This window comes from Lampris incognitus, chromosome 3 (assembly GCF_029633865.1).
Source record: "Lampris incognitus isolate fLamInc1 chromosome 3, fLamInc1.hap2, whole genome shotgun sequence".
NCBI classification, from domain to species: Eukaryota; Metazoa; Chordata; class Actinopteri; order Lampriformes; family Lampridae; genus Lampris; species Lampris incognitus.
The window spans coordinates 52,721,394-52,733,810 of NC_079213.1; the positions used below are offsets into that span (position 1 = coordinate 52,721,394).

The following is a 12,417-nucleotide window of genomic DNA, read 5'->3' on the forward strand; positions in this document are numbered from 1 at the left end:
TTATACAGTATATCATCATCTATTATACAGTATATAATCTATTATGCAGTATATCATCATTAATTAAACAGTATATCATCATTAATTAAACCGTATATCATCATCTATTATACAGTATATCATCATTTATTATACAGTATATCATCATCTATTATACAGTATATCATCCTTTTATACAGTATATCATTAATTATACAGTATAGCATCATTGATTATACAGTATATTATCATTGATTATATAGTATAGCATCATTGATTATACAGTATAGCATCTTTAATTATATAGTATAGCATCATTGATTATACAGTATATCATCTTTAATTATATAGTATAACATCATTGATTATACAGTATATCATCATTAATTATATAGTATAGCATCATTGATTATGCAGTATATCATCATTAATTATACAGTATAGCATCATTGATTATACAGTATATTATCATTAATTATATAGTATAGCATCATTGATTATACAGTATATCATCATTAATTATATAGTATAGCATCATTGATTATACAGTATATCATCATATAGTATAGCATCATTGATAATACAGTATAGCATCATTGATTATGCAGTATATCATCATTAATTATACAGTATATCATCATTAATTATATAGTATAGCATCATTGATTATGCAGTATATCATCATTAATTATACAGTATAGCATCATTGATTATACAGTATATCATTATTAATTATATAGTATAGCATCATTGATTATACAGTATATCATCATTGATTATACAGTATATCACCATATAGTATAGCATCGTTGATTATACAGTATAGCATCATTGATTATACAGTATATTATCATTGATTATATAGTATAGCATCATTGATTATACAGTATATCATCATTAATTATACAGTATAGTATCATTGATTATACAGTGTATCATTATTAATTAGTATGTAGTATAGCATCATTGATTATACAGTATATCATCATTAATTATATAGTATAGCATCATTGATTATACAGTATATCATGTTTAATTATATAGTATAGCATCATTGATTATACAGTATAGCATCCTTGATTATACAGTATATTGTCATTGATTATACAGTATATCATCATTAATTATACAGTATATCATCATTAATTATATAGTATAGCATCATTGATTATACAGTATATCATCTTTAATTATATAGTATAGCATCATTGATTATACAGTATATCATCATTAATTATATAGTATAGCATCATTGATTATACAGTATACCATCATTAATTTTATAGTATAGCATCATTGATTATACAGTATATTTTGCCCAGACACGCAAACTAATGTGCAGCCAGGGATGCTGGAGTCAGCCCGGCCGTACAGGAGCATGTGTGCATGTGTAGATATGTTTACTCGCTGTTGCTACTAGTGACAGAGCTCAAACCAGTTAAGCCCTGCCTCAGCACTGCTTCTCGTGTTGTGATTGGCTGTTGGTCCCGGCAGGCTACATGTGAGTGGTCAGGCTTGCTGTCAGTCACGTGAGTGACTATTAAATCTAACTTGGTTTATTATTGGATCAGTCCAGCGCCCTATAAGCTTAAACCGGCTACACTGATCCCTGAGGTGAACAAGCCACCCCCGGCTAGGTAGTCCGCGAACTGTGCGTTATTTTTAGATGCAGGTACACGCTAGCTTGCCCGATATTTAGCTTATTACGGTAACATCACCAGCAGTCTCATCTTTGTGGTGCTTGGTTTTTTCTAAGGCACGAGAATCTAAGGATTTCCGCAATGTCCTCGGACGAAGACAGAGCCAAGGAGATCTTGAAGGGCTTCAGACTGTATCCTTCTCTGTTCAGGGGCTGTGCCGCGCTTCCCCCAACGCAGCTCGGTGGCTTTACGGTTTATGCGATAACCGCTTATTTTAGCTAGATTTTAACTCCCCTTACTGTTCGTACCAGCTAGCTAACTACGCTGGCGCTGCCTTCAATAACAACTCTTGACGGACAAAGCTACATTGGTTAGCTAGCTAACGCTGCTCCGTGTGCCTTCGGATCGGACATGGGGAATAGATACGAGCTGTTAGCTGCGTTATGATGAGCGCGCGTCTCTCATGGTGACTGACAGCTGCCCGCAGCAGGTATGTCGGGCCTCGCCTCGAGACTTAACGGTACCGTCATCTTTCACACATTCCTGCTCAGCCATTCTAAACGAAATGCTAATCATGCTAAACGAACAGATCTGTCGAGCTGATGCTCAGCACTTGCTGTAATGCTAGTTATCTGCCTTAGTTAGCTCGGTGGTTCAGTTGCAGCTGCATAGTTGTTATTTCTGTTAAGAAATGACGCTGAAATCACTAACCTGGTAGTTTTCAGTTCATGGACAATAGAAATGCACGATATCCCACAAGGTGCATAGAGACAAAGCAAGCAGGTGATAATGCATTTATAACACACATACACACACACACACACACACACACACACACACACACACACACACACACACACACACACACACACAATCGCATCAGTTTGTGACTGTATGAGCCGAAAGGTTTTGTCTGTACTCTATAGCAATAATAACGAAGGGTTGCGTTTAAGGTGGTGGACAACCAAAAGTCTGCTTAATATGAGGGTAATGGAAAATCCAAATACCACTGGAGATGCTTCTGGGGAGAGATTTGCCCATTCTGTGTGAGCTACTGGGGAGAGGTAGGAGTCTTTCCCATATATTCGTTACATTTTTGTCTAAGTCTGATGTGCAGGCAGGGGCGGACTGCAACTGAGAAATGGTCCCGGACTTTTTGACTCAGACTGGCCCACCAACCCCCCCCCCCCATTAATACACCTCAAACCACGCCACACTTTGTGTAACAAGATTACTGAACAATATTTATAACAATAAGTTTAGTAAAATAGTTGTAAAATAGAACAAGGGGAACGTGTTGCTCTCATCTTGTTCCATCTCGCCAGGCATGGTTTCCCTCTTCGCTGCTTCACACGCCACTTCCGTTGCCTAAATGCGCGTGCTATTGTTGATGACATCGATTGGAAAAGAGTCTGTGAGTTCAACATTTCGAAAGTTCGCTGTATCACGTAAACCTTTTTTTTAATGTCCCGCCCCATGCAGGCTGTGATGGGTCGGTTCACAAAAAGTGACATTGGATAGCATTTGTTTCAACAAAAGGCACCCAATATAGCTAAATAGCCAGCTAGCCAGGCCCAACATTGCTTATGTTGTCCATGTTGTCTTCTGTCTTACCGCTTTAGTTGCCAGACCTTGACTGACAGGTGAACTTGTATCGTTGGGCTCAGTGGGCTGCTCTCTCTGCTGCCAGTGCCTTCAGGCCCACTAGGCTGAGATGACTGACGGGAAACGGTGCCAAATGAATAATTTGTTATTTTAAACCATTTGGCTGCATCAGCCTCGCGGGACTAAAACCTCTTCTCTCTCCGCTTTTCAGCACCACCTTGACATTTTTTCTCTTTTTGTTTGTCCATCTTGCTCCACTCCACTATTTATCCAATTGTCGCCACTTAACAGAGACGGGAAGGGGGCAGGGCCCAGGAAACGTTAGAATGGACCGGACCAAAAGTAATTGGCGGGGGAGAGAGGCTGACAGATGTAATACCCAACCACAGTGGGCCGGCAGCCCACTCGCCTGGGCCAGTCAGCCACACAACACTTGGTAATTTTTATTTAAGTGGGGGCCTGGGGTTGGTTGTATTTTGCGTTGCGTCGACCCCAATTGTCAAGCCGTCCACCGGGAAAACTGCCGGTGCTCCAGATGGCCGGTCCGCCATTGTGTGCAAGTGTATTGTTTTGTGCTAACCGGTTCTCAAGTCAAAGCTAGTTTATCACCTCTGCCTTACTTCTGTAATAGGCTGGGGTAGGGATGGACCAAAGGGTCCAGAAAGTCATACTATTGGTGCCTTGAGGAACATGGAGGTTCCCCTGTAAATTCTGGCTTAAATTCTGTTGAATACGCAATGGGATATGCTTAATGACATTATCGCTCACCAACAGTCAGATCCACCTAGCAAACCCTAATATTCATAAAGCTTTAGTCAATGAAGATCACACAGTGAACTCAGGCTTTAATTTGGCAGCTCGATATTTTCCTTATGTTAGCCGTAAAATATGACCGCTCTAAATCTGTAGCTGCTGCAGCTGCTGCTTATGCTACAATCAATAATGATAATAATGGTGATGATTATGATAACTGAATTGATTAATGAAATGATGATAAAATACTTGCAAGATTAAAAAAGGGTAGTAGCAGAAACAAAATGGAATACATATGCGTGAATGAGAGGGAGGACAGTGGAATAGTGAGGATGCAAGGAGTAGAGGTGACGAAGGTGTATGAGATAAAATACTTGGGGTCAACTGTCCAAAGTAACGGGGAGTACAGAAGAGAGGTGAAGAAGAGGGTGCAGGCAGGGTGGAGTGGGTGGAGAAGAGTGTCAGGAGTGATTTGCGACAGAAGGGTACCAGCAAGAGTTAAAGGGAAGGTTTACAAGATGGTTGTGAGACCAGCTATGTTGTATGGTTTGGAGACAGTGGCACTGAGGAAAAGAAAGGAGGTGGAGCTGGAGGTGGCAGAGGTGAAGATGATAAGATTTTAATCGGGAGTGATGAAGAAAGACAGGATTAGGAACGAGTATATTAGAGGGGCAGCTCAGGTTGGACGGTTTGGAGACAAAGCAAGAGAGGCAAGATTGAGATGGTTTGGACATGTGTGGAGGAGAGATGCTGGGTATATTGGGAGAAGGATGCTGAATATGGAGCTGCCAGGGAAGAGGAAGGCCAAAGAGGAGGTTTATGGATGTGGTGAGGGAGGACATGCAGGTGGCTGGTGTGACAGAGGAAGATGCAGAGGACAGAAAGACATGGAAATGGATGATCCGCTGTGGCGTCCCCTAATGGGAGCAGCCCAAAGAAGTAGTAGTAGTAGTAGTAGTAGTAGTAGTAGTAGTAGTAGTAGTAGTAGTAGTAGTAGTAGTAGTAGTAGAATAGCAGAAACAAAATTTGCCAAAAACTAAATGAGACAATTTAAAGGGGGGTAATGCTACATGATACTGTTGGGTAGGTCTGTCCATAGTATAGAGGCTGAGTTAGTTATTTGTTTTTGATGTAATAATACTTCCTAGATCACATAGGTTAAAAAATTAACCCTGCTCATATGATTTTGATGTCCTCAAACAAGTGCTCTCAGCTATAAGCTCACATGGTAGTTTTCATGGCCATAAGCCATGTAAATTGATATTGTCAGTCATTTCCTTCTCTATTTGTTTAACGTTATACAATAACAGGTGTTAATATACACCGATTTAAAAAAGGAACGCAACACTCATTGAACAGAAATTTCCCCCTTCATTATGTAAATATCCATCCATCCATCCAGCCTCCATCCATTATCCAAACTGCTTATCCTGTTTTCAGGGTTGCGGGAATGCTGGAGCCTGTCCCAGCAGTCATCGGGTAGCAGGCGGGGAGACACCTTGGACAGGCTGCCAGGCCATCACACAGGGCTCACACACACACACACACAGACACACACACACACACACACACACACACACACACACACACACACACACACACACATTCATACTTATGGGCAATTTAGTATGGCCGATAAACAAATGAAAATTATAACAGCAAACTTGTGTTGGTTCTAATGGGTCCGTGGCAGCCTGTGTCCTAACTCAGACAGGTGTAACGTCTAGGGGGAGTTAACAGAAGGCTTTTTGAGGTCGCCTTTCTCTTAGGCTAGCAACCAGGAGCCTGTTCCCCACCATTCTGTAACTGATGCGGACATTACATCTGTTGGCAGTTTCAGAAACAGTACAGGTTGCAGGTCTTCTGTCCTTCCAGTCTACTGAAGCCTCGTCTGCAGTGGGGACACACTGAAGTGGCTTAGTCCATAGTGTGTGGCGACGCAGACAAATGAGGTGTCCTGTCCCTTCTTGTAACATCTGATGCATTACAGAACGTAGAGGAAACTCACTAAGCATGGCCTTTTTCTTGCAGAATGTACAGGAAGTTCACCAAGTGTGGCCTTTTTCTTGCAGAATGTACAGGAAACTCACCAAGTGTGGCCTTTTTCTTGCAGAACGTACAGGAAATCCACCAAGTGTGGCCTTTTTCTTGCAGAATGTACAGGAAACTCACTAAAAATGGCCTTTTTCTTGCAGAACGTACAGGAAACTCACTACACATGGCCTTTTTCATGCAGAACATACAGGAAACTCACCAAGTGTGGCCTTTTTCATGCAGAATGTACAGGAAACTCATTAAAAATGGCCTTTTTCTTGCAGAACGTACAGGAAACTCCCTAAGCATGGCCTTTTTCATGCAGAACGTACAGGAAACTCACTCAGCATGGCCTTTTTCTTGCAGAACGTACAGGAAACTCACTAAGCATGGCCTTTTTCTTGCAGAACGTACAGGAAACTCACTTAGCATGGCCTTTTTCTTGTAGAATGTACAGGAACATCACTAAACGTGACCTTTTCTTGCAGAACGTACAGGAAACTCACTAAGCAGGGCCTTTTTCTTGCAGAACGTACAGGAAACTCACTAAGCAGGGCCTTTTTCTTGCAGTGACCTGCTGATTGGAATAGTGGCTTTTTAAAGGTGATCGCGATTAGGCTTTTCTCCAGCTGGACCTTGTTGTGGAAAAGTGACCTAACAACCTTTCATGTTAAAGGCAAGTTGCAGTGTCTCACTGTATTGCTGGTCATAGGGCCTAAAACAGTTTGACAACATTCTATAAAAGCAACCTGTAGCTATAGTTGAATAATTCCAGAAAATGTTGCCTTTCTTTTGTCCATCAGTATATATTTTAGTTACTAAGTGTAGCCCGGATGGTGGTACCTGTAAGCAGTGTGTCATGGTTGTGTGTCATGTGTGATGGTTCTTTAGGCACAGTAGGTTATCAGAGCCAGTAATACAAGCCACGATAAATAGAGCTACCTGTCCATCAGTCAAGCTATCCCTTTTTTTGTTATTGATGTTGCTGTTATTCCAATCTTATGAGTGATTATTAGCTTCAGGTATGTTGTGTCCTAAAACCACTGGAATAAGCTTGGTTAATGGCAGCGATAAGAAGTTCAGATGCTGGTTACCTGCCAGAACGGACAGTGAAGTACAATAGTACAATAACTTACTAGTCACAGCCAAAATTGACCATCATAAGCAAATGACTTGAGTAACTCCCTTAGCCTGCAACATCTTTCTTCCTTCCTTGTCTGTCTCTTAAGATAAGGAGGTAGGAGGACAGAAATAGACTCACTAATACCTTCTAGAATAAGCAGCAGGTCTGCCCTGCTGCCTCCTGTGACTAGACCTGCTATACCTACTGTTTCTGTAAGTACTGCTGTAGTACTGTGATGCTGCAGATGGTTGCAGCAGCCAAGAGCCAGAGAGAAAACACCAGAGACATGTGTATTCTTTAAGGCAGTAGAAACGATGCAGAGTAACGGTAAATAGGAGTCAGAATTCTCTCTGTGACATCAGATGGCTTTGTTTCCAGTAAAAACTGGCTTTTCTTTGGAGTCCTTATCTGATTTATTAGTAGGTACTACTATGGCTTCCAGTTCTCATTACCACTTTGTCTACTTATCTTTTTGTACTTAATGTAGGATGTCTTCAGAGATAGAAGGGTCTGTATGAGGGTGAATTACTGTCTTTGGTAAGGCCAGGGCTCTTGCTCTATCCTAATAATGCCTAAATCCATGATTTGCAGGGAAAGGGATTTGCAGCCTTCTGGCCGTACAGCCCCACTAGAGCTAGTGCAGGCTCTGGCTAGTCATGTGTACCTTGTGTGTCATGTATACACTTGAGTAGTAATTCCACATATAAAAGTCAGCGCCACTTCCCATTTCACTCATCTTGTATCAGGAAAAAAATATCAGACTGAACAAGCTAGTCTGGATTGGTCCCAGGTTCTCCATCAGACCTGGGCCCCTGTGAAATGGGCTAGTCATTTTTCACTTGGTATTTCCTCTAACTATGCCCCTGGACATTTTCTCTTGAGAGCTCAGTAACATCCGTCATATCATGTCTATCTTCACAACAATTCATGTAGTTAAGATGGACAGTAGTCCTGCAGAATGACAACTAAAGCAGACCATGTCCAACTTTCTGTTTCTGGCCGTCGGTCAGCAAAGAGATGTTTACATGGTCCTCCAGAGTACAAGGGGCCCAGTAGAAGAGTTTAGACAACATCATTCATAGCACCTCTACATTAAATGTTGTTGCTGGCTGCTCACATTGTTTCTTGGTACTTGCTTCTCGGCCTGAACTCTTTTTGAAAGAGTGACATTGAAAAATCTTTGTTTTTTGCAGAATGTATTGCAGTATTAAAGCTGCTGTTGGTAACTTTATTTTAACACCATTTTGTCATATTTGGTGAAATTGCAATTATATACAGAAAGGTATCCATTGAGTCAGATGTACTGTAAAAACATCCATTCTGTCTGGCTGCTCCTCAGACTGTGTTCAGATTTTTTAAAAATCCATTCATGTGGTGTGTGCATGCAGGGAAGCCAGCTCCCCGCTAGCATGCCAGCAGAGCACTGCTGGTCGAAAAACTGCCTTTTTTTTAACAGTCAGAGTGGAACAAAGAGATTCACTGAAAGGATATAGATATAACATGCATCAGCTACAGTACATCTTACCGTCTTCATGGCACTAAAGTCGATCTTGGACTGAGGCTGTGGCACAAGAAACGGTGATCTATATGAATGATACTTCACCTATACTAAGTAAAGCAGTGCTTTCCAACAGCAATACTGGTGTAATTAATTATTTACATTCAAAGTACATGTCTTAATCACTGAAAAATTGAATTGCGTACCTCAAAAACTGTTGTTAACTCTCCAGATTAATTATGAATTGTGACGTTAAAATATTAGCAGTTGTTAGTAATTACTATTAGTATTGAGTAGAATACTTCACAACTGCTATCATTACACATTTATTGACATGCTACAGTACCACACTAGAGAAAAAACACTGAAATGTATTTATGTTAACAGTAGTTTATTGGGCGGCACGGTGGTGCAGTGGTTAGCACGGTCACCTCACAGCAAGGAGGTCCTGGGTTCGAGCCCCGGGGTAGTCCAACCTTGGGGGCCGTCCCGGGTCGTCCTCTGTGTGGAGTCTGCATGTTCTCCCCGTGTCTGTGTGGGTTTCCTCCGGGGGCTCCGGTTTCCTCCCACAGTCCAAAGACCTGTAGGTCAGGTGACTCGGCCGTACTACATTGTCCCTAGGTGTGAGTGAGTGTGTGTCTGTGTGGGACCTGTGATGGCCTGGCGGCCTGTCCAGGGTGTCTCCCCGCCTGCCGCCCAATGACTGCTGGAATAGGCTCCAGCATCCCCGCAACCCTGAGAGCAGGATAAGCAGTCAAGATAATGGATGGATGGAATAAACCAGGTAAGAAAGTCACAGTGGCGGCTGGCCAGTAGAGGGCGCTGGGGCGCCGCCCCCTTCAAATATCAACAGATGAAAATCTACTTAAACATGTTAAATATAATGTAGTTGTGTGATGCAAATAATGATGAAATAAAAGTGTTGTCAGTCTGTGAGCGCCTGTCAGCAGTATTAAATATTGGTTCAAATGGTGTTTGGTTGGTTCCTGTCTGAATACATATACTTCCTGTCTGAATACATATACTTCCTGGGTGAGGGGCGCCGGCCAAACAATACCTTATGTAAGCCAGCAAACTTGTGGCGAGCAGGTGACCTGAGTCTGCTGTCTGATTGGTTTCTTCAGATTTTCCAAGGGGCGCAGTTCTGTGCACCCCAGACACTCCCACTTTTATTGGCAGTGAATTGGTATTGTTTTAATGCTTTTTGATCTAATGTGGTTGGACAATTCTCGTGGCTGTCAATCATGTTCACACCCACCACCACGCCTCGTCTCAACTGTCAGTCATCCACCGTCTACGAGCCCTGATAAAATCTATAGGCTGCATGGTCCTTCTTAATAACTCTGTGACTGTGTGGACATTAAAGCAGCTGTCAGGTGGGCTGCGTGAAGGTAAATTGCCCCCCCCCCCAAAGTTTTTTAGCACCAGCCGCCACTGAAGTCAAAAGAAAATTCAATCAGTTCATCTGGATACAACATTCATTTTTCCCCCTTTTTCTCCCCAATTTGTACTTGCCCAATTACCCCACTCTTTCGAGCCATCCCGGTCACTGCTCCGCCCCCTCTGCTGATCCGGGGAGGGCTGCAGACTACCACATGCCTCCTCCCATATATGTGGAGTCACCAATCGCTTCTTCTACGCACCAGGGGGGCGCAGCGTGTGGGAGGATCACGCTAATCCCCCCAGTTCTCCCCCCCCCCGAACAGGCACCCCGACCAACCAGAGAAGGTGCTAGTGCAGTGACCAGGACACATACCCACATCCGGCGTCCCACCCGCAGACATGGCCCATTGTACTGTAGGGACGCCCGACCAAGCCGGAGGTAACACAGGGATTCGAATACAACGTTTATTGACAGAAACTTTTCATCACTCATCTAAGTGACCTCTTTAGTCTAAACTGACTGCAGGTGGCCCCACCCTTATAAACACAGTTGCATAACAACCGAAACCAATGATCAGTTTCATATGCAAATAGGCGTGACCATTAACTAGAGTTTCAATGGGTGTGTGTACTGTTCACTGAGGGTTGGGGAATAGTTGCAATCACAGTATTGTAAGATGGTGACAGATGTACCCTTAGGCCTCTGCCTCAGTTCAGGGATGGTCATTCCTCTTCACATAGATGGCCTTGTTGACTCCCCATTCAAACCAGCATTCCTGACGTCCAGGTAGCATAGCGGTCTATTCCGTTGTCTACCAACACGAGGATCCCGGTTCGAATCCCCGTGTTCCCTCCGGCTTGGTCAGGGGTCCCTACAGACACAATTGGCCATGTCTGCGGCGGGGAAGCCAGGTGTGGGTATGTGTCCTGGTTGCTGCACTAGCACTTCCTCTGGTCGGTTGGGGCACCTGTTCGGGGGTGGGGGGGGACTGGGGGGAATAGCGTGATCCTCCCATGCGCTACATCCCCCTGGCGAAACTCCCCACTGTCAGGTGAAAAGTAGCGGCTGGTGACTCCACATGTATCGGAGGAGGCTTGTGGTAGACTGCAGCCCCCCCGGATCAGCAGAGGGGGTGGAGCAGCGACCAGGATGGCTCGGTATTGTGGGGTAATTGGCCGGATACAATTGGGGAGAAAGGGGGGGGTGCAAAAAGAAAAAAGGAAAACCAGCGTTCCTCCCTATCAAGGATGTTCACATCCTCATCCTTGAAAGAGTGGCCACTGGCCTGTAGATGGTGTAGACTGTGGAGTCCTGGCCTGTAGATGGTGTAGACTGTGGAGTCCTGGTCTGTAGATCATTTAGACTGGAGTCCTGGCCTGTAGATGGTTTAGACTGGAGTCCTGGCCTGTAGATGGTGTAGACTGTGGAATCCTGGTCTGTAGATCGTTTAGACTGGAGTCCTGGTCTGTAGATGGTTTAGACTGGAGTCCTGGCCTGTAGATGGTGTAGACCCGTGTTTCCCAACCCAGTCCTCAAGGAACACCTGTCCTGCAGATTGTCTTTGCAACCCTGAATAGATACCTGTTTGTAGTTATTCAACCAATCAGCAATGAATTATGTCAGCTGTTGCACACCTTGCATAATTAAGTGCTGTGAGATTATTGGTTGAGTAAGTACAAGCAGGGCTACCTATGCATGGTTACAATGAAAATCTGCAGGATAGGTGTTCCCTGAGGACTGGGTTGGGAAATGCTGGTGTAGACTGTGGTGTTCTGGTCTGTAGGTGGTGTAGACTGTGGCATTCTGGTCTGTAGGTGGTGTAGACTGTGGAGTCCTGGCCTGTAGATGGTGTAGACCAGCGTCTCTCAAACCTCTCCTGGAGGACCACTTGTCCTGCATGTTTTAGATCTCTCCCTGCTCCAAACACAGCTGATTTAAATGATCAGTTTTGTTATTAGGCAGCGTCAGCAGCTCATAACGAGTCGATCATTTGAATCAGCTGTGTTGGAGCAGGGAGAGATCTAAAACATGCAGGACAAGTGGTCCTCCAGGAGAGGTTTGAGAAACGCTGGTGTAGATTGTGGCGTTCTGGTCTGTAGGTGGTGTAGACTGTGGAGTCCTGGCCTGTAGATGGTGTAGACTTGCGTTCTGGTCTGTAGATGGTGTAGACTGTGGAGTCTTGGCATGTAGATGGTGTAGACTGTGGAGTCCTGGTCTGTAGATGGTGTAGACTGTGGAGTCTTGGCCTGTAGATGGTGTAGACTGTGGAGTCTTGGCATGTAGATGGTGTAGACTGTGGAGTCTTGGCCTGTAGATGGTGTAGACTGTGGCGTTCTGGTCTGTAGGTGGTGTAGACTGTGGAGTCCTGGCCTGTAGATGGTGCAGACTGTGGAGTCCTGGT

At 43.8% G+C, this 12,417-nt stretch overlaps 1 protein-coding gene across 2 annotated transcripts in view; it reads left to right on the forward strand.

Moving 5' to 3' along the window:
- Nucleotides 1-1,588: 1,588 nt before the first annotated feature.
- The window catches only part of pde6d (phosphodiesterase 6D, cGMP-specific, rod, delta), a 140,851-nt gene continuing 130,022 nt past the window's right edge, over nt 1,589-12,417 (forward strand). The window contains exons 1-2 of one of the 2 annotated variants that reach the window (XM_056277592.1): nt 1,589-1,651; nt 1,736-1,810. In XM_056277592.1, the coding sequence (XP_056133567.1) occupies nt 1,761-1,810 (50 nt within the window). In that variant the 5' untranslated portion in view covers nt 1,589-1,651; nt 1,736-1,760. Of the gene's footprint in view, nt 1,811-12,417 lie in introns of both variants that reach the window. The other variant, XM_056277591.1, reaches the window with a different exon arrangement.